Here is a 23,955-nt window from a genome sequence, read left to right on the forward strand (position 1 = left end):
TGTTTCTCACCTAAGCACCATATGCTTGTCTTTGTGTGATAGATAATGTTAGGAGGAGTGCCCCGCCTCCATTGCAAATGGCTCAGGTCAGGGGTCGTCTCATTTTGTGTAAACCCCCACCCAGCATCAGGTCCTAATGTAGAGGGTATGCTGTCACTGCTCTGTCACTGTTTATTCACTTATTGGGCTCCACAATTGTGCAGAAGATAAGACCATGTAAAGAGACTTGATTCTCACACTTGAGGAACCTACATTCAGAGTTAGCATGTTACACATGGACACAGGCTTTCAGCAGATTCCTGTTGCCCTCATGATGGAATGGGCTTTGCCATAAAGAACAAGGCAAGCTGCCTTGAGTAGGAAGAATATAAGCCAGGCCTTAAAAGTCACACAGGATTTAGGCACATGGCTATTAATCAGGGGTAAGGAGTAATGGAGTCTGAGTGGAGTAGGTTATGAGTTATCTGTCCAGTATTCAGACGTGTCCTTAAAATCGGTTTAGATCTGCTTGGAAGGTCATCTTTCTCCCACAAAACCTTTTCTCATTCCTTTAGTTTTTTTGTTCCTCAAGCTCTCAAAATGTTGCATTTAATGTTTGCATTTGTTTTTCGTAGAGTGGGTACTATAGTACCATTTCTATTTTGTGCGAGTTAGGAAGTAGCCCAGACACAGATGTACGCTTTAGACAGTATCTAAGGCAGAAGGAAGGACCAAGTGAACAAGTACATAGTTCAGTTAAAAGATCATGGGGGCTAAACTGGCGGGTGGCAGTAGTGGGGGAGAAGAGGGTATGGATTTGTAAGGAGGAGGAAGAACTGATGACTGGGGGGATTTGTTAGTTGAGAACAGGCAGAGGGTGAAAGAAGGACAGTGTTAGCACATTTCACGATTTGCAGACTCCTGGTCCATAGAAGGGGTCACACCATTCCTGGATTGCAACATAATAAGACCTTTATTTGGGACATATTAAGGGGGAGGTCCCAGAAACAGAATAGTAGAGTTCTGTTTGGGAACAGAACAGCAGGAATGTGGGTCAGGGGTTCAGGCAGGAGATCGGGATGAGAAAACAGAATCGGGAGCCATCCAGAGTGAAGGGACTTCTGAAGGACTGACTGTGAGTGAGGGTATCAGGATTACAGAGTGAGGGGGCGTGGATGCAAGACCTAGAGCGCCACCTGTCTTTCCTAAGTGTCTGGGGAAGAGGAGGTAGGAGAGGTGTTAAGAAGGAATGTTCAAACAGTTCACGAACAAAAGAGCTACAGAAGCTCAAGGTCAGGCGCTAACCTGTGTGGTCTTGCATAACAGCAGCATGATGATTCATTTCCATTCGACCCGCTGTGCCTCATATGTGGGATTAAAGAAAAAGCCTGAAAGTTGGTTAGAAAATGATTCTGCTGTTTGTTTCATTTGCCACATGACTGAGCTGTCATTTGTATCTCCCTTTGAAAAGAGAAAATCATAATTTTGTGTGATTTAAATGTAGTCCATTTTTTAAAGGAACCTAAACTTGTCACATTGCGAGGAGGATAGATGCCTGGCTTAGGCACTAAGGCAAAGTGTCAAAGTAAATCACTAAAAATTGAAGACATGATCATCTGTGGGATGTGGCAAATTACTGTCACAGCTACAAAGTGTATCACAAAGGAAGCTGTTCTAGAAGAAATGCAAGGGCAGCGCGATCCAGGAAATGGTCTTTTTGGAATTCGGTCTGTTGTCACTTGATGCCATATGTGGATACAATAGCAGTGCTGAGTTGCTGGCATAATTAGTGTTGGAATTCAGAAAACTTAGAGCATTTTGGCAGTATTTGAATATGTTTCTTTGTGTCTGTGTGGAATTATAATTCCATTGCCACCATCATGAAACACTTCTCTTTGTCAAGAACCGTGAAGGATGAGTTTGAATTTTGCTCCTGCCCTCTGGAAGTTTAGAATTGAAAATAGTGTACAGTGCCAAGAAGTAGGGTACAAATGATATTGAAGATTCCAGATGGTTCTTAGCTTTTTTTCTGATACCATCTCTAACTCATGTGAAGCTTACACAAGTTATTTTTGCAATTAGCTTAAATTTTTGCAATGATATATTTGACATCGGAAGGAGAGGGATTGACCTATTATCCAGACCTGTGTTGTATATTTGTCTCTTTCTATCTCTTTTTTTAAGTTAAGTCTTCTGTGTTGAGTTTAGGAATAATTTTAATCTGTATAATTTTAAAGCAGTTCTCTTCCATTATAGGTAACTTGAAAAAAATAAATCATTCTATGGTATTTAAGCAGCAAGAGTGGACACATTTCATAAATGTCTTTAAAAATTCAAAATTAGTGGTTCTTCAGTGGTTAAAAATAGATAAATACAAAAGAAGCTATTCATTCATTTTATTTAACTGTCAAAATATCTGATATTTTTTGAGGGGATAGTTTTGCATCAGGCAAGGAGGAAATAGTTGGTTATCTTAAAATAAAAAGCTCCCCTGAGCTTATTTCTTTTAATGTTAAAAAGTTAAATATGGTGGGGTGCCTGGGTAGCTCAGTTCGCTGAGTGTCCAACTCTTAATTTTGGCTCAGGTCATGATCTCAGAGTCCTGGGATCGAGCCCCATGTTAGGCCCTGTGCTCAGTGGGGAGTCTCCTTGAGGATTCTCTCTCTTTCCCTCTCCCTCTGCCTCTCCCCCCCACTCGTGCTCTCCCTCTCTCTCTCTAAAATAAAAATAAATAAAATTTTTTTAAAAAAGTTAAATATGGAGATAGGGAAAACATTTTATAAAGTGGGAATTTCAATGAGCAGACCTTAAATTCATATGGGTTCTGTATTTTTCCAAACCCTTGTCTTTAGATTTAGAAGAGTCATTTCTACACTTAATAAATGTATAGATATATGGTATTTGATAATCTGTTTCCCTGTTTTCAGTTAGCTAATGAATGACTAAAAGTTGATTAAAAAGAAAGATTATGTAAAGTTTTTTCCTTTTCTGTCTGAACTCTTCCTCCTGGCCCTTGAAGATCTCCCCTAGTGCAACACATGCCTGCCCCTGAGTGCCAAGTGTCTGCTGCACCATAACCAGTGCCACCCCCGTGTAAGCCCAATACCCTCCATACCGCCATTGTCATTTCTGAGACCCCCCTAGACTTCCTTGAATTCTTGTCTTCTCCCAAGCAGTTCTGTCTTCCTAGAATTCTTTCCTGCTCTACGTGGTCTCTTGTATCGTATATTCTTTAAGGCCCATTTCAAATCCCCACCTGCCCAGGGAGCCTTTTTAGGCTCCTTCTACTTCCCTGCGATAATAGCTCTCATAGAAATCTATGTATTCTTATTGCATTTTCACTCTTTTTAGTAAAGTTATCAGTATGCTTACCCTCCTTCTCTGACTGGCCATCTTTGAGAGTAGGGTTATCCTTCTGTGCCCACCCTGCTTTAGCACTGGCCAGTCCTTCCATAGATGTTCTGCACGTGAAGTATAAAAGTGGGAGCAAATACACGAAGACCCATGGATGTGGGCCTGTACTGTGGACCTCTATGAATCCCACGTAGCTAAAATGGTCTCTATGCCAAAGCATCATGGGAAGCCAACCAGGTTAGGGCCAGATTGGGAGGGCATTCTAGATCAGGTTTGTTCAGCAGGCAGTAGAGAACTACTTTTTTTTCGACAGAACCCATTTTTTCAACTGCACATTTTCAGTGAATTTTGTATGTCATGATGTACATGTTGAGAAACAGAATGATTGATTTGGCCGTGGTATAAAGGAAGACTGGGAGGGGGCGAGCAGGCTGTTCTCAGAAGTTAGAAGAGCAGTGCCATATTTTAGACGTTCTACTATGTGGACTAGATTTATTTATGCCTTCCTATGTTTAACAGTAGAAAGAGCCTAAAGAGAGGAAAGCCAGAAAAAGAAAGTAGGAAGAACTGATATTCCAAAGAGCAAAAAATGGAATCAGATTGAAAAGTAACAGAATTTAGATGCAAAAGCACAAAAATAAGAGATTACAGATAAGAGTTTAGAAGTGTAAGAATGGAAATGCTATTTATTTCTTTAAAAATTGAAATTAGCTGGAAAGGATAGATTCTTAAGTTGGAGAATCAAGCTAAATACTCAAGATGAGAAATGTTGTTGTTTCAGTGTTGTTATGTAATATAATGACTGTGCATATTCCTGTCTATCACCTGATTAGTGGATCTCTTAGAGTTGAATACAACAAATGAAGTTTTCAAGCAGCACAAACTGAACCAAAACGATCAGTTGCTTAGTGTTCCAGATGTCATCAACTGTCTGACAACAACCTATGATGGCCTTGAACAAATGCATAAGGATCTGGTCAACGTTCCGCTCTGTGTGGATATGTGTCTCAACTGGTTGCTCAATGTATATGACACGTAAGTTTGCATTTTTTTTCTCCTTAAAATATAATCATTGAATGAAATATGTTGATAACACAAAATGTCTAAATTTTGAAATGAGTTTTTTAAGAAGTACTTTCAAAGTACTTTTCCTAGTGGAAATATTTATGTTAATTGTTGAAAAGAATGACTTTCCCAAAATTTGAAGTCTTATAACAAATATAACAGTATAACAAAAAAGAATGTCCACCTATTATTTCAAGATTTTACTTCAATTTATAAATGCTGTCGGATTTGTAGTGTCACATTGGCTATGGGAAGCCTAATATAAATAAGTCCTATTTCCTCCTCTCTTCTTTTGAAAGATAAAAATTTATATTTGTTGTTATGAGTTACAGTAATTGGCTGGCTCGTAATAATCTACTCTGCAATTTTTGTATGACAACTTAAGAGCAATTTGAATGGCAATTAAAGGGACTTAATTTGTCTTTTGGTATTAGCTTTATTTATTGTAATAGTGGTTATGTGTATATGTGGTGTTTAAACAATTTATGCTATAGGACACTCTTAATATATGTAATTTAATTAGATGTTCACTGTTGCATGAAGAGCACTCTCAACTTCCAGCATAACTCAGTCGCCATTAATTTGGCTGTTTTGAATGTGACAGTGCATTTGTGAAATAATCAATTCTAGAAAGACCTGCTGTGGGCTGACATTTCCAAAACATTAGGAATTATTCATTCTTCTGGTAGGGGGTTAAAGTATGCAAAGATGAAATAAGAAAATGAGAACTGTTGATTTTCTCTCAGAATCTAAAAGTTATTTTCCATTAATTAGCTGCATGAAAATTTGTGTTTGTCATCCTTTATTTGATTTAGAGAGGAAGAAGGTAGATGATAGTTTATAAATGTACATGTGTTTAGCATTGGATTGATTCCATAGAAGAAGTAAATGGTGACAACAATAGCTTTAGGGATGATTTAATTAAAATTATCTTTCTTTTGATTAGAAAAGTTTGTTATCTTTAAATATTCACAAATATCACAACAGTTTTTTTTAAAAATAATTAAATAGCCATTGTGTGCTTGAGGACTCTTAAGAAACTCACTGAAGAACAGATAGGTAGTATGAATCTCAATTATAATAATGAATGTGGGATTTACAATGTCCCTATCTGATATCTTTTAATACATTTCATTTTATCCTTTTTTATCTTTCTAGGGTAAAATTTGACTGTTAGCGTTAATTCACTATTTAGTTGATCTTCAATTTTTTAAACCTCTAAAAGAGATGTTTTCTATATAGTTAATTCGCCAAAATAGCTGGTCAATTGGGTATTTTAACTACAAAGCCTATAACTTAATTTGAGGATCCAAAAAGAATGCTAAATTCGTAGAATACTTGGTTGAGAAGTTTGTTAAGCACCGTAGGGGGATGGTAGAGATGCATATTTTGAGTAATAATTTCAGGAAGAACTGGAGAGGTGTTAAATCCCCCTCCTCTAGTTCTAACACACTACGTTAGTTTGCTAGGGCTGCCATAACAGAGTACCACAGACGAGATAACTTAAATAACAGAAATTTATTTTCTTACAGTTCTGGAGACTAGAAGTCTAAGATAACATGTCAGCAGGGTTGGTTTCTTCTGAGGCCTCTCTCCTTGGCTTATAGATGGCTGTCTTCTCCCTATGTCTTCACATGGTCTTTCTTCTACCTGTGTTTGTGCCCTAATCTTATAAGAACATCCATCGTATTGGATTGGGGCCCACCCTATGACCTCATTTCAAATTAATTACCTCTCTAAAAACCCAGTCTTCAAACACAGTCACTTCTGAGGTTCTAAGGGGTTAGAGCTTCAACACACGAATTTTAGGAGGATCTAACTCATAACATGTAACACCTACATATGCTGTTTTCACTGGACAGCCGAAGGGAATAGTGCCACTTAGTTGTGAAGGAAGCAGAATGTGAAATGTTGTGATTCATATTCTAGGGAATCAAATGTTGGCATACTTCCACTTTCCATCATCAAATGTGAACACATGGGAAATGCTACACTAAGGTACTGTTTCTTATTTAGAAAAACAGTTTCTTGAAATTTTCCATTTTAAAGGAAAAAAACAGTTTTTAGGATTTATTTCCCTTCCATGCCAAAGAAATATAGTGAAGACCATGCTGGGTCGGATGGTGTATGTATTCAGTCTAGTTTTCTGTCTTGGACAGGAATATCATGAATTAACCTAAGGGAAGAAAACACAGTTAATCATAACATGGCAGTCTCAGATGGCCAGAGTTGGTTGCCCAAATTTCTCTAACAACTGTAATTCATCAATTCATGTAAACAAGAGTTATTAACTCTTCTTAAGTTATTAGTTTTCTTTGAGAATCTGATGGAACTATGATGCAGAACATTGGACCCCAAGAAGTCTCTGAACTTTGGAAATGGTACCATGATCTAACCTTTCCATTCATTCATCTATTTTGATATTCACTCATTAACCATATATTTTTGACTGCCTTACTTTGTGTGATATGATACAGCCAGAGTGGATATTTTCAGCTCTTGAAGTATATTCAAGCAGTTCTTGAATTAATTGAGTGGTGCACACACAGGAAATCATAGAATTCTAGAAGGAGAAGGACTTTGAGGACCTTCCATCTTCCATTCTGCCCTCTTCATTTTAGTCTGCCCTCTTTGTTATACTGATTAAGAAATTGACCCAGTGAGATAAGAGAATTTATCCATATTAGTGGGATAAGATATTGTATATTAGTGGTAGATGGGGAATGAATACTCAGGTTTTTTTGATAATCACATGTTTATTTCTGCCATATTGCCATATCTAAGAAAAAGAATATAAGTTATATTAAGTTTACTATTTGTTTTCAAGTTTTAACATGTATCCAACTCCTAATATTCTGAATTTTTGCAAGAAAAAATCTATTTTCTTCTGTAGTGAATGATGAGAATCCACATTTTTGGTTCTTGTTGCTTTGTACCTTGGCAGCCACTCAACTTTTGGCATCTCAATTTCTCATCTGAAAAATTGAGATAAAAATATCTGCTCTGCTTACCATACGTAAGATATTTGTGAAGGGCAAATGAACTAATATATGTAGAAAGGACTTTCTAAACTATAAAGATAAAATTTATTCCATTTATGAGTTCACAGCCTCACTCAGTCTTCATCTTCCCAGGTTAAAAAGTCTTAACTTCACAATCTTCCTTCTAAATTTAATAGAAATCAAAAATGTTTAAATCATGATTTAAAGCAGTATTCTGGAATGCTTGGTTTAAATATTTTTGTCCCTACAGAAAATATTAACCTCATTTGCTGTAGTGTTAAGTCGTTTTTCCACTGTGCCAAGATGGATATAATTTTATAAGGTACATATCTTTCCAGTTAAACTAATTTCAGGAGTTACTTATGAAGACTACCAGGGAACCAAATACTTAAATATTGGGTTATGTCACTCACTAATAAATTTCTTTGCCTCCTTCTTCTTTTTCAAATCCAGATATCTTATTTAACATCAAAGCCCGATCATCTGGTCTCAGATGATATCACTTTATCAACTGTTCAGCCTTGATGCAAGCCTTTGCTGCACCTGAATGCACCTGTCCCTGGTGCTCACACTCCTGCTTGGGTCCCCTTGCCCAGGCTTTTCCTGTGATAATCTGCTTTCTCCTAGGGACAGTCTAGCCATGTCATGCCTTCAGTGTCCGATTGGAGTCTTATCTTCTCTCTCAAATGTTGCGAGACTAATAACTACTCAGACTAATCGCCAGTCAGAATTAATGAGTCAGCCACAGCTTTCTTGTATTTGACTTATTTCCATGCATAAAGATTGCTCTCCTATTTTCTTGTGTATTTCCCGTTGTTTTCTTGTCTCTCTTCTCTAGCTGTGTGTGACCTTATCATGGGTGGAAATTGTGTCTTGTGCTTTTCTGCTGGACCTCATGGTACACAGAACAATGCTGAGATCACAGGAAACCTTCATAACTGTTAATGGTGTGATGAATGGGTGATTGACATTTTCAGTAGCCTTCCTGATGACGTTCCTTTCTTGTGTTGTCACCGTAGTCTGGAGATCATCCTCCAATATATATCATTTTGATCTTTTTTCCCTTAAAGGATTCCTTTGTCCTTAGCCACATCCATGTACTAGTCTATTCACCAGCCTTTGGTTATCTTCTGCAGGTCTATTGTCTGATTATCCAGAGAAAAAAATTTCCTAATTTTTGGAGGGAAGAAAACAGTTATAGGGTTGACAATTAAGAAACACCTAAAAAATGTGAACTAGAGACACAATTTGTAACATGGCTCAGTTTAAGGTTAATTTGATATTATTTTTAAAATGGCAAGGAACCGGAATGAGTACATTAACTTAGATTTCTGCTTATAATGGCTATATCTATTTGAAAATTTAAGTATTCATTATTCCATAGGTTACTTCTGAATATTATACACATGCATATGAAGGGTTTTGTAAGTTTACTGGATATGATTTAATATAGATTCTAAACTCTAGGCTATTGAAGGACTGTTTTGAAAATACATTTCACTGATCTCTCACCATGTTTTTCTTTTTAATTTATACTTTATATGTCATGGTATATATACAGAAACTTACCTGAGTAATTATAATTTGAGAATAGAAGGTATCAATTAGTATTAATAGTAGGAGTATCAATAAGAACAAGATTTAAACACAGTTTGACAAGACCACCTAAAATTAAAATTACGTGATACAAATATTTATCTTTTTTTAGATAGCATGAATTACTAAATTTTATGTAATGATAAAGTTACATAGACATTTAGTTATGGGTATTGAAGGTATTATACTTGTGTATTGAAAACATAGCTTGAGAAAAATTAATGTTAAAAACCTAAACTGAAAGCAGATCCTGAATATGAAATAATAAAGATAGCAATAAAGACTTTATTTCTGGATTGTGTGTTATTCCATAGCAAGGATTATGTTACCAATTTTTGTAGTTTCTGCATTTCCCATTCCCCATCCCCGGGCTCATTGGGACATTTGGTAGACAGCTCAGAAATTCTTTGATAAATGACGAGAATAAAGACAACTTTGTGCTTTTAAAGATAAAAATTTTCTTCTGGTCAACGTATGGTTTCTCATTGGCATAGTACGAAGCCATTTCCTAGTGTTGATTATAATTAATACATTTTATATTTAATGATAATTTGAGACTTCCCCAAATAGAGATTTCGTACCTGTCTATTTAAGATCATCAACTATTATAATTAAAATAGTAATTTTAAAAAACTGAATTGACAGAGACCAAAATCAATGAAGACAACAAGTTTTCAAGTATCTAACAAGTTATTAGCCCTTGGTATAGTTAATTTTCTAGTTTTTGTATATTTGTTTTTAGATACGTCATTATACTTTTCTTGCTGTATTAAGCCACATGCATATTATATATAGCTTTAGCTATCTATTTTAAATCTTGCATTTGTAATTATTACCAGATTTTAATTCATACTATTTCTAAAAATATCTTTTCAGCTTTATAATTATCATTTTCATTTTACTTTTACTTGTTCTTCTTAGTTCCTGTGTTCCGTATAAGTGACTTCAGGCGATCTAGTCTTCTAGACTGGGTCAAACATACTGTTAAAACCTGTCCTGAAATTATGGTATGGGTTTAAAATTAATTATTTAAAGTGAATAGAAAAGTTGCATCTCTAAGATGCAGTCATTTTTAATAGTTTACCCTGAAGAAAATAGATGGTTGGAAATAATTAGTGTCCTGTATACAGCTTTAAATGCATCTAACACATTGAGATTCTTATAATTACAGGGGTCGAACTGGAAAAATAAGAGTGCAAAGTCTGAAGATTGGATTGATGTCTCTCTCCAAAGGTCTCTTAGAAGAAAAATACAGATGTATGTAAGACCTTTCCGGTGCAGTCGTGTTTTTAGTAATAGTATTATGGTAATAACAATTGATTGGAGGCTTACGTTATATGATTTGCTTGTAATGACAGTTTCCATTCTTTTTACCCCTGACTACACACATCCCAGGCTAGACAAAGGGTATCACTGAGATGTAACATGGATTTGTGTGAAATGAGGTGGGGTGCCTTGGTGGAGTGAGAACCAATTGCACATTATATCTCAGCTAAGTCTTAGAATAACCACCTCAGAATGTAGGCATTGTGACTTCTGTTTTCCAGCTAAAAAAAAAAAAATTAATTCTGAGATGGATTAAAAATCTAGTCAGTGGCTCCAGAGACAATAAATTATGGGGGTAGAATTAGATCATAGATTGTTCTGACTCTAAAGCCCAAGTTTCTATCTCTTTATACTTCCAATGCTTGAAAAAAATAATTAAGATGGACTAGAACCTTCATACTATTCTTTATGCTAGAATCTTGTGTACTTCTAAATGCCAAAAAAAAAAAAATGAAGATGGACTAGAACTATTACAGACATTGGCAAATAATTATATTTTATCATGTGAGAAAATAAAAAATTTTGTTTTTATTCACCAAATAACTCCATGGTATCCTTTTAGCTGTCAGTTAATGAAAGGCAGGCTTCTTGGCATTTTTAAAGGGATGGGCTCAAGAGAGAGAAATACCTGCCATCAGATCTCAGCTTTGCCACTTAGTGGCTGAGTGACTTTGGGCCACTTACCGGATCCCGCTGAGGAGTACCAGCTAGGCGGCAATATTACTCCCATTTCACATTTCAGGAAGCTGAAATGTAATGAATTTCCTTCAGCTGAAGAACAAAGCTAATAGTTCTTGCTTTGAAAGCAATTAGAGATAAAGTGGGAAAAGTACCTAGAAATCACAGCAGTGAATAAATGGTAGCGTTTGCTGGTGTGGCCGCAAACTCTTCACTACTGTAAAGCTTTTCTGATTTAATTTTGTCCATATAGTGTGGGTGGCGTGACCCTACCATGCATAGCCCTGACGAGTCTTCACAGAATCTAGTCATACATTCCGGGGAGAAGGGTAGGGATATTTCATGAATGTGGAGATACCAAAAAACAAGAGGATGTGTGATCACGGGTCCTATAAATTTAGTTAAGTTTTGCATCTTCTGTGAACATACATACGTTTTTTGAAACTTTTGTTTTCTGGGATGTCTGTGAGGTGATTCGACTGTGAATATCAGGTCTAGATCGTGCTGGCTTGTTTTTCTTAAACTATTTGACAAGAATGTCAGTGAAAAGAGATGTGGGATTTGTATGAAGCAAAAAGCTGATTGTAGTAAGATGAGGAGGTAAGGACATTGATGGAGTCAGAACCTAGTAAACCATGCAGGAAAAAAAAAAACTTTGCAGAAGGCTCTGGTTGGGTGGCCCTTTATTTATCCAAAATTTGAATCATCTTCAGCATCGTAATTGTTGAAAGATAATCATTTTCAAAGCTAAAAAAGTTATTTTTTATAATGAGTGGGAAAGGAAAATGTTAATGAAAACATCCCTGTAGCACTATAAGAAAAGGACTTTCTTTATCATTTATCGTTTGGGGTTTTCATGTGCTCCTGAAAGAATTTAGGGTTTCTTAAAAGTAACAGTTATATCATGGTGTTCATCTTACTCTGAAAAAATACAAATTCAACCTCAAGGTTTATCNTTTCCCTCTCCCTCTGCCTCTCCCCCCCACTCGTGCTCTCCCTCTCTCTCTCTAAAATAAAAATAAATAAAATTTTTTTAAAAAAGTTAAATATGGAGATAGGGAAAACATTTTATAAAGTGGGAATTTCAATGAGCAGACCTTAAATTCATATGGGTTCTGTATTTTTCCAAACCCTTGTCTTTAGATTTAGAAGAGTCATTTCTACAGTTAATAAATGTATAGATATATGGTATTTGATAATCTGTTTCCCTGTTTTCAGTTAGCTAATGAATGACTAAAAGTTGATTAAAAAGAAAGATTATGTAAAGTTTTTTCCTTTTCTGTCTGAACTCTTCCTCCTGGCCCTTGAAGATCTCCCCTAGTGCAACACATGCCTGCCCCTGAGTGCCAAGTGTCTGCTGCACCATAACCAGTGCCACCCCCGTGTAAGCCCAATACCCTCCATACCGCCATTGTCATTTCTGAGACCCCCCTAGACTTCCTTGAATTCTTGTCTTCTCCCAAGCAGTTCTGTCTTCCTAGAATTCTTTCCTGCTCTACGTGGTCTCTTGTATCGTATATTCTTTAAGGCCCATTTCAAATCCCCACCTGCCCAGGGAGCCTTTTTAGGCTCCTTCTACTTCCCTGCGATAATAGCTCTCATAGAAATCTATGTATTCTTATTGCATTTTCACTCTTTTTAGTAAAGTTATCAGTATGCTTACCCTCCTTCTCTGACTGGCCATCTTTGAGAGTAGGGTTATCCTTCTGTGCCCACCCTGCTTTAGCACTGGCCAGTCCTTCCATAGATGTTCTGCACGTGAAGTATAAAAGTGGGAGCAAATACACGAAGACCCATGGATGTGGGCCTGTACTGTGGACCTCTATGAATCCCACGTAGCTAAAATGGTCTCTATGCCAAAGCATCATGGGAAGCAAACCAGGTTAGGGCCAGATTGGGAGGGCATTCTAGATCAGGTTTGTTCAGCAGGCAGTAGAGAACTACTTTTTTTTCGACAGAACCCATTTTTTCAACTGCACATTTTCAGTGAATTTTGTATGTCATGATGTACATGTTGAGAAACAGAATGATTGATTTGGCCGTGGTATAAAGGAAGACTGGGAGGGGGCGAGCAGGCTGTTCTCAGAAGTTAGAAGAGCAGTGCCATATTTTAGACGTTCTACTATGTGGACTAGATTTATTTATGCCTTCCTATGTTTAACAGTAGAAAGAGCCTAAAGAGAGGAAAGCCAGAAAAAGAAAGTAGGAAGAACTGATATTCCAAAGAGCAAAAAATGGAATCAGATTGAAAAGTAACAGAATTTAGATGCAAAAGCACAAAAATAAGAGATTACAGATAAGAGTTTAGAAGTGTAAGAATGGAAATGCTATTTATTTCTTTAAAAATTGAAATTAGCTGGAAAGGATAGATTCTTAAGTTGGAGAATCAAGCTAAACACTCAAGATGAGAAATGTTGTTGTTTCAGTGTTGTTATGTAATATAATGACTGTGCATATTCCTGTCTATCACCTGATTAGTGGATCTCTTAGAGTTGAATACAACAAATGAAGTTTTCAAGCAGCACAAACTGAACCAAAACGATCAGTTGCTTAGTGTTCCAGATGTCATCAACTGTCTGACAACAACCTATGATGGCCTTGAACAAATGCATAAGGATCTGGTCAACGTTCCACTCTGTGTGGATATGTGTCTCAACTGGTTGCTCAATGTATATGACACGTAAGTTTGCATTTTTTTTTCTCCTTAAAATATAATCATTGAATGAAATATATTGATAACACAAAATGTCTAAATTTTGAAATGAGTTTTTTAAGAAGTACTTTCAAAGTACTTTTCCTAGTGGAAATATTTATGTTAATTGTTGAAAAGAATGACTTTCCCAAAATTTGAAGTCTTATAACAAATATAACAGTATAACAAAAAAGAATGTCCACCTATTATTTCAAGATTTTACTTCAATTTATAAATGCTGTCGGATTTGTAGTGTCACATTGGCTATGGGAAGCCTAATATAAATAAGTCCTATTTCCTCCTCTCTTCTTTTGAAAGATAAAAATTTATATTTGTTGNAGAGTGGACACATTTCATAAATGTCTTTAAAAATTCAAAATTAGTGGTTCTTCAGTGGTTAAAAATAGATAAATACAAAAGAAGCTATTCATTTTATTTAACTGTCAAAATATCTGATATTTTTTGAGGGGATAGTTTTGCATCAGGCAAGGAGGAAATAGTTGGTTATCTTAAAATAAAAAGCTCCCCTGAGCTTATTTCTTTTAATGTTAAAAAGTTAAATATGGTGGGGTGCCTGGGTAGCTCAGTTCGCTGAGTGTCCAACTCTTAATTTTGGCTCAGGTCATGATCTCAGAGTCCTGGGATCGAGCCCCATGTTAGGCACTGTGCTCAGTGGGGAGTCTGCTTGAGGATTCTCTCTCTTTCCCTCTCCCTCTGCCTCTCCCCCCCACTCGTGCTCTCCCTCTCTCTCTCTAAAATAAAAATAAATAAAATTTTTTTAAAAAAGTTAAATATGGAGATAGGGAAAACATTTTATAAAGTGGGAATTTCAATGAGCAGACCTTAAATTCATATGGGTTCTGTATTTTTCCAAACCCTTGTCTTTAGATTTAGAAGAGTCATTTCTACAGTTAATAAATGTATAGATATATGGTATTTGATAATCTGTTTCCCTGTTTTCAGTTAGCTAATGAATGACTAAAAGTTGATTAAAAAGAAAGATTATGTAAAGTTTTTTCCTTTTCTGTCTGAACTCTTCCTCCTGGCCCTTGAAGATCTCCCCTAGTGCAACACATGCCTGCCCCTGAGTGCCAAGTGTCTGCTGCACCATAACCAGTGCCACCCCCGTGTAAGCCCAATACCCTCCATACCGCCATTGTCATTTCTGAGACCCCCCTAGACTTCCTTGAATTCTTGTCTTCTCCCAAGCAGTTCTGTCTTCCTAGAATTCTTTCCTGCTCTACGTGGTCTCTTGTATCGTATATTCTTTAAGGCCCATTTCAAATCCCCACCTGCCCAGGGAGCCTTTTTAGGCTCCTTCTACTTCCCTGCGATAATAGCTCTCATAGAAATCTATGTATTCTTATTGCATTTTCACTCCTTTTGGTAAAGTTATCAGTATGCTTACCCTCCTTCTCTGACTGGCCATCTTTGAGAGTAGGGTTATCCTTCTGTGCCCACCCTGCTTTAGCACTGGCCAGTCCTTCCATAGATGTTCTGCACGTGAAGTATAAAAGTGGGAGCAAATACACGAAGACCCATGGATGTGGGCCTGTACTGTGGACCTCTATGAATCCCACGTAGCTAAAATGGTCTCTATGCCAAAGCATCATGGGAAGCAAACCAGGTTAGGGCCAGATTGGGAGGGCATTCTAGATCAGGTTTGTTCGGCAGGCAGTAGAGAACTACTTTTTTTTCGACAGAACCCATTTTTTCAACTGCACATTTTCAGTGAATTTTGTATGTCATGATGTACATGTTGAGAAACAGAATGATTGATTTGGCCGTGGTATAAAGGAAGACTGGGAGGGGGCGAGCAGGCTGTTCTCAGAAGTTAGAAGAGCAGTGCCATATTTTAGACGTTCTACTATGTGGACTAGATTTATTTATGCCTTCCTATGTTTAACAGTAGAAAGAGCCTAAAGAGAGGAAAGCCAGAAAAAGAAAGTAGGAAGAACTGATATTCCAAAGAGCAAAAAATGGAATCAGATTGAAAAGTAACAGAATTTAGATGCAAAAGCACAAAAATAAGAGATTACAGATAAGAGTTTAGAAGTGTAAGAATGGAAATGCTATTTATTTCTTTAAAAATTGAAATTAGCTGGAAAGGATAGATTCTTAAGTTGGAGAATCAAGCTAAATACTCAAGATGAGAAATGTTGTTGTTTCAGTGTTGTTATGTAATATAATGACTGTGCATATTCCTGTCTATCACCTGATTAGTGGATCTCTTAGAGTTGAATACAACAAATGAAGTTTTCAAGCAGCACAAACTGAACCAAAACGATCAGTTGCTTAGTGTTCCAGATGTCATCAACTGTCTGACAACAACCTATGATGGCCTTGAACAAATGCATAAGGATCTGGTCAACGTTCCACTCTGTGTGGATATGTGTCTCAACTGGTTGCTCAATGTATATGACACGTAAGTTTGCATTTTTTTTCTCCTTAAAATATAATCATTGAATGAAATATGTTGATAACACAAAATGTCTAAATTTTGAAATGAGTTTTTTAAGAAGTACTTTCAAAGTACTTTTCCTAGTGGAAATATTTATGTTAATTGTTGAAAAGAATGACTTTCCCAAAATTTGAAGTCTTATAACAAATATAACAGTATAACAAAAAAGAATGTCCACCTATTATTNACTCTGTGTGGATATGTGTCTCAACTGGTTGCTCAATGTATATGACACGTAAGTTTGCATTTTTTTTTCTCCTTAAAATATAATCATTGAATGAAATATATTGATAACACAAAATGTCTAAATTTTGAAATGAGTTTTTTAAGAAGTACTTTCAAAGTACTTTTCCTAGTGGAAATATTTATGTTAATTGTTGAAAAGAATGACTTTCCCAAAATTTGAAGTCTTATAACAAATATAACAGTATAACAAAAAAGAATGTCCACCTATTATTTCAAGATTTTACTTCAATTTATAAATGCTGTCGGATTTGTAGTGTCACATTGGCTATGGGAAGCCTAATATAAATAAGTCCTATTTCCTCCTCTCTTCTTTTGAAAGATAAAAATTTATATTTGTTGTTATGAGTTACAGTAATTGGCTGGCTCGTAATAATCTACTCTGCAATTTTTGTATGACAACTTAAGAGCAATTTGAATGGCAATTAAAGGGACTTAATTTGTCTTTTGGTATTAGCTTTATTTATTGTAATAGTGGTTATGTGTATATGTGGTGTTTAAACAATTTATGCTATAGGACACTCTTAATATATGTAATTTAATTAGATGTTNAAAAGAAAAAAAATTTATATTTGTTGTTATGAGTTACAGTAATTGGCTGGCTCGTAATAATCTACTCTGCAATTTTTGTATGACAACTTAAGAGCAATTTGAATGGCAATTAAAGGGACTTAATTTGTCTTTTGGTATTAGCTTTATTTATTGTAATAGTGGTTATGTGTATATGTGGTGTTTAAACAATTTATGCTATAGGACACTCTTAATATATGTTCACTGTTGCATGAAGAGCACTCTCAACTTCCAGCATAACTCAGTCGCCATTAATTTGGCTCTTTTGAATGTGACAGTGCATTTGTGAAATAATCAATTCTAGAAAGACCTGCTGTGGGCTGACATTTCCAAAACATTAGGAATTATTCATTCTTCTGGTAGGGGGTTAAAGTATGCAAAGATGAAATAAGAAAATGAGAACTGTTGATTTTCTCTCAGAATNAATTTAATTAGATGTTCACTGTTGCATGAAGAGCACTCTCAACTTCCAGCATAACTCAGTCGCCATTAATTTGGCTGTTTTGAATGTGACAGTGCATTTGTGAAATAATCAATTCTAGAAAGACCTGCTGTGGGCTGACATTTCCAAAACATTAGGAATTATTCATTCTTCTGGTAGGGGGTTAAAGTATGCAAAGATGAAATAAGAAAATGAGAACTGTTGATTTTCTCTCATAATCTAAAAGTTATTTTCCATTAATTAGCTGCATGAAAATTTGTGTTTGTCATCCTTTATTTGATTTAGAGAGGAAGAAGATAGATGATAGTTTATAAATGTACATGTGTTTAGCATTGGATTGATTCCGTAGAAGAAGTAAATGGTGACAACAATAGCTTTAGGGATGATTTAATTAAAATTATCTTTCTTTTGATTAGAAAAGTTTGTTATCTTTAAATATTCACAAATATCACAACAGTTTTTTTTAAAAATAATTAAATAGCCATTGTGTGCTTGAGGACTCTTAAGAAACTCACTGAAGAACAGATAGGTAGTATGAATCTCAATTATAATAATGAATGTGGGATTTACAATGTCCCTATCTGATATCTTTTAATACATTTCATTTTATCCTTTTTTATCTTTCTAGGGTAAAATTTGACTGTTAGCGTTAATTCACTATTTAGTTGATCTTCAATTTTTTAAACCTCTAAAAGAGATGTTTTCTATATAGTTAATTCGCCAAAATAGCTGGTCAATTGGGTATTTTAACTACAAAGCCTATAACTTAATTTGAGGATCCAAAAAGAATGCTAAATTCGTAGAATACTTGGTTGAGAAGTTTGTTAAGCACCGTAGGGGGATGGTAGAGATGCATATTTTGAGTAATAATTTCAGGAAGAACTGGAGAGGTGTTAAATCCCCCTCCTCTAGTTCTAACACACTACGTTAGTTTGCTAGGGCTGCCATAACAGAGTACCACAGACGAGATAACTTAAATAACAGAAATTTATTTTCTTACAGTTCTGGAGACTAGAAGTCTAAGATAACATGTCAGCAGGGTTGGTTTCTTCTGAGGCCTCTCTCCTTGGCTTATAGATGGCTGTCTTCTCCCTATGTCTTCACATGGTCTTTCTTCTACCTGTGTTTGTGCCCTAATCTTATAAGAACATCCATCGTATTGGATTGGGGCCCACCCTATGACCTCATTTCAAATTAATTACCTCTCTAAAAACCCAGTCTTCAAACACAGTCACTTCTGAGGTTCTAAGGGGTTAGAGCTTCAACACACGAATTTTAGGAGGATCTAACTCATAACATGTAACACCTACATATGCTGTTTTCACTGGACAGCCGAAGGGAATAGTGCCACTTAGTTGTGAAGGAAGCAGAATGTGAAATGTTGTGATTCATATTCTAGGGAATCAAATGTTGGCATACTTCCACTTTCCATCATCAAATGTGAACACATGGGAAATGCTACACTAAGGTACTGTTTCTTATTTAGAAAAACAGTTTCTTGAAATTTTCCATTTTAAAGGAAAAAAACAGTTTTTAGGATTTATTTCCCTTCCATGCCAAAGAAATATAGTGAAGACCATGCTGGGTCGGATGGTGTATGTATTCAGTCTAGTTTTCTGTCTTGGACAGGAATATCATGAATTAACCTAAGGGAAGAAAACACAGTTAATCATAACATGGCAGTCTCAGATGGCCAGAGTTGGTTGCCCAAATTTCTCTAACAACTGTAATTCATCAATTCATGTAAACAAGAGTTATTAACTCTTCTTAAGTTATTAGTTTTCTTTGAGAATCTGATGGAACTATGATGCAGAACATTGGACCCCAAGAAGTCTCTGAACTTTGGAAATGGTACCATGATCTAACCTTTCCATTCATTCATCTATTTTGATATTCACTCATTAACCATATATTTTTGACTGCCTTACTTTGTGTGATATGATACAGCCAGAGTGGATATTTTCAGCTCTTGAAGTATATTCAAGCAGTTCTTGAATTAATTGAGTGATGCACACACAGGAAATCATAGAATTCTAGAAGGAGAAGGACTTTGAGGACCTTCCATCTTCCATTCTGCCCTCTTCATTTTAGTCTGCCCTCTTTGTTATACTGATTAAGAAATTGACCCAGTGAGATAAGAGAATTTATCCATATTAGTGGGATAAGATATTGTATATTAGTGGTAGATGGGGAATGAATACTCAGGTTTTTTTGATAATCACATGTTTATTTCTGCCATATTGCCATATCTAAGAAAAAGAATATAAGTTATATTAAGTTTACTATTTGTTTTCAAGTTTTAACATGTATCCAACTCCTAATATTCTGAATTTTTGCAAGAAAAAATCTATTTTCTTCTGTAGTGAATGATGAGAATCCACATTTTTGGTTCTTGTTGCTTTGTACCTTGGCAGCCACTCAACTTTTGGCATCTCAATTTCTCATCTGAAAAATTGAGATAAAAATATCTGCTCTGCTTACCATACGTAAGATATTTGTGAAGGGCAAATGAACTAATATATGTAGAAAGGACTTTCTAAACTATAAAGATAAAATTTATTCCATTTATGAGTTCACAGCCTCACTCAGTCTTCATCTTCCCAGGTTAAAAAGTCTTAACTTCACAATCTTCCTTCTAAATTTAATAGAAATCAAAAATGTTTAAATCATGATTTAAAGCAGTATTCTGGAATGCTTGGTTTAAATATTTTTGTCCCTACAGAAAATATTAACCTCATTTGCTGTAGTGTTAAGTCGTTTTTCCACTGTGCCAAGATGGATATAATTTTATAAGGTACATATCTTTCCAGTTAAACTAATTTCAGGAGTTACTTATGAAGACTACCAGGGAACCAAATACTTAAATATTGGGTTATGTCACTCACTAATAAATTTCTTTGCCTCCTTCTTCTTTTTCAAATCCAGATATCTTATTTAACATCAAAGCCCGATCATCTGGTCTCAGATGATATCACTTTATCAACTGTTCAGCCTTGATGCAAGCCTTTGCTGCACCTGAATGCACCTGTCCCTGGTGCTCACACTCCTGCTTGGGTCCCCTTGCCCAGGCTTTTCCTGTGATAATCTGCTTTCTCCTAGGGACAGTCTAGCCATGTCATGCCTTCAGTGTCCGATTGGAGTCTTATCTTCTCTCTCAAATGTTGCGAGACTAATAACTACTCAGACTAATCGCCAGTCAGAATTAATGAGTCAGCCACAGCTTTCTTGTATTTGACTTATTTCCATGCATAAAGATTGCTCTCCTATTTTCTTGTGTATTTCCCGTTGTTTTCTTGTCTCTCTTCTCTAGCTGTGTGTGACCTTATCATGGGTGGAAATTGTGTCTTGTGCTTTTCTGCTGGACCTCATGGTACACAGAACAATGCTGAGATCACAGGAAACCTTCATAACTGTTAATGGTGTGATGAATGGGTGATTGACATTTTCAGTAGCCTTCCTGATGACGTTCCTTTCTTGTGTTGTCACCGTAGTCTGGAGATCATCCTCCAATATATATCATTTTGATCTTTTTTCCCTTAAAGGATTCCTTTGACCTTAGCCACATCCATGTACTAGTCTATTCACCAGCCTTTGGTTATCTTCTGCAGGTCTATTGTCTGGTTATCCAGAGAAAAAAATTTCCTAATTTTTGGAGGGAAGAAAACAGTTATAGGGTTGACAATTAAGAAACACCTAAAAAATGTGAACTAGAGACACAATTTGTAACATGGCTCAGTTTAAGGTTAATTTGATATTATTTTTAAAATGGCAAGGAACCGGAATGAGTACATTAACTTAGATTTCTGCTTATAATGGCTATATCTATTTGAAAATTTAAGTATTCATTATTCCATAGGTTACTTCTGAATATTATACACATGCATATGAAGGGTTTTGTAAGTTTACTGGATATGATTTAATATAGATTCTAAACTCTAGGCTATTGAAGGACTGTTTTGAAAATACATTTCACTGATCTCTCACCATGTTTTTCTTTTTTATTTATACTTTATATGTCATGGTATATATACAGAAACTTACCTGAGTAATTATAATTTGAGAATAGAAGGTATCAATTAGTATTAATAGTAGGAGTATCAATAAGAACAAGATTTAAACACAGTTTGACAAGACCACCTAAAATTAAAATTACGTGATACAAATATTTATCTTTTTTTAGATAGCATGAATTACTAAATTTTATGTAATGATAAAGTTACATAGACATTTAGTTATGGGTATTGAAGGTATTATACTTGTGTATTGAAAACATAGCTTGAGAAAAATTAATGTTAAAAACCTAAACTGAAAGCAGATCCTGAATATGAAATAATAAAGATAGCAATAAAGACTTTATTTCTGGATTGTGTGTTATTCCATAGCAAGGATTATGTTACCAATTTTTGTAGTTTCTGCATTTCCCATTCCCCATCCCCGGGCTCATTGGGACATTTGGTAGACAGCTCAGAAATTCTTTGATAAATGACGAGAATAAAGACAACTTTGTGCTTTTAAAGATAAAAATTTTCTTCTGGTCAACGTATGGTTTCTCATTGGCATAGTACGAAGCCATTTCCTAGTGTTGATTATAATTAATACATTTTATATTTAATGATAATTTGAGACTTCCCCAAATAGAGATTTCGTACCTGTCTATTTAAGATCATCAACTATTATAATTAAAATAGTAATTTTAAAAAACTGAATTGACAGAGACCAAAATCAATGAAGACAACAAGTTTTCAAGTATCTAACAAGTTATTAGCCCTTGGTATAGTTAATTTTCTAGTTTTTGTATATTTGTTTTTAGATACGTCATTATACTTTTCTTGCTGTATTAAGCCACATGCATATTATATATAGCTTTAGCTATCTATTTTAAATCTTGCATTTGTAATTATTACCAGATTTTAATTCATACTATTTCTAAAAATATCTTTTCAGCTTTATAATTATCATTTTCATTTTACTTTTACTTGTTCTTCTTAGTTCCTGTGTTCCGTATAAGTGACTTCAGGCGATCTAGTCTTCTAGACTGGGTCAAACATACTGTTAAAACCTGTCCTGAAATTATGGTATGGGTTTAAAATTAATTATTTAAAGTGAATAGAAAAGTTGCATCTCTAAGATGCAGTCATTTTTAATAGTTTACCCTGAAGAAAATAGATGGTTGGAAATAATTAGTGTCCTGTATACAGCTTTAAATGCATCTAACACATTGAGATTCTTATAATTACAGGGGTCGAACTGGAAAAATAAGAGTGCAAAGTCTGAAGATTGGATTGATGTCTCTCTCCAAAGGTCTCTTAGAAGAAAAATACAGATGTATGTAAGACCTTTCCGGTGCAGTCGTGTTTTTAGTAATAGTATTATGGTAATAACAATTGATTGGAGGCTTACGTTATATGATTTGCTTGTAATGACAGTTTCCATTCTTTTTACCCCTGACTACACACATCCCAGGCTAGACAAAGGGTATCACTGAGATGTAACATGGATTTGTGTGAAATGAGGTGGGGTGCCTTGGTGGAGTGAGAACCAATTGCACATTATATCTCAGCTAAGTCTTAGAATAACCACCTCAGAATGTAGGCATTGTGACTTCTGTTTTCCAGCTAAAAAAAAAAAAATTAATTCTGAGATGGATTAAAAATCTAGTCAGTGGCTCCAGAGACAATAAATTATGGGGGTAGAATTAGATCATAGATTGTTCTGACTCTAAAGCCCAAGTTTCTATCTCTTTATACTTCCAATGCTTGAAAAAAATAATTAAGATGGACTAGAACCTTCATACTATTCTTTATGCTAGAATCTTGTGTACTTCTAAATGCCAAAAAAAAAAAAATGAAGATGGACTAGAACTATTACAGACATTGGCAAATAATTATATTTTATCATGTGAGAAAATAAAAAATTTTGTTTTTATTTACCAAATAACTCCATGGTATCCTTTTAGCTGTCAGTTAATGAAAGGCAGGCTTCTTGGCATTTTTAAAGGGATGGGCTCAAGAGAGAGAAATACCTGCCATCAGATCTCAGCTTTGCCACTTAGTGGCTGAGTGACTTTGGGCCACTTACCGGATCCCGCTGAGGAGTACCAGCTAGGCGGCAATATTACTCCCATTTCACATTTCAGGAAGCTGAAATGTAATGAATTTCCTTCAGCTGAAGAACAAAGCTAATAGTTCTTGCTTTGAAAGCAATTAGAGATAAAGTGGGAAAAGTACCTAGAAATCACAGCAGTGAATAAATGGTAGCGTTTGCTGGTGTGGCCACAAACTCTTCACTACTGTAAAGCTTTTCTGATTTAATTTTGTCCATATAGTGTGGGTGGCGTGACCCTACCATGCATAGCCCTGACGAGTCTTCACAGAATCTAGTCATACATTCCGGGGAGAAGGGTAGGGATATTTCATGAATGTGGAGATACCAAAAAACAAGAGGATGTGTGATCACGGGTCCTATAAATTTAGTTAAGTTTTGCATCTTCTGTGAACATACATACGTTTTTTGAAACTTTTGTTTTCTGGGATGTCTGTGAGGTGAT

At 35.5% G+C, this 23,955-nt stretch overlaps 1 protein-coding gene across 1 annotated transcript in view; it reads left to right on the plus strand.

The window, feature by feature from the left end:
- Nucleotides 1-12,866: 12,866 nt before the first annotated feature.
- LOC100482121 (utrophin) overlaps nucleotides 12,867-23,955 on the plus strand; it is a 63,459-nt gene continuing 52,370 nt past the window's right edge. Inside the window, exons 1-3 of the mRNA XM_034670789.1 lie at nucleotides 12,867-12,882; nucleotides 13,479-13,680; nucleotides 22,648-22,733. Of these exons, the coding sequence (XP_034526680.1) occupies nucleotides 12,867-12,882; nucleotides 13,479-13,680; nucleotides 22,648-22,733 (304 nt within the window). The remainder of the gene's footprint in view (nucleotides 12,883-13,478; nucleotides 13,681-22,647; nucleotides 22,734-23,955) is intronic.

This window comes from Ailuropoda melanoleuca, chromosome 10 (assembly GCF_002007445.2).
Source record: "Ailuropoda melanoleuca isolate Jingjing chromosome 10, ASM200744v2, whole genome shotgun sequence".
NCBI classification, from domain to species: Eukaryota; Metazoa; Chordata; class Mammalia; order Carnivora; family Ursidae; genus Ailuropoda; species Ailuropoda melanoleuca.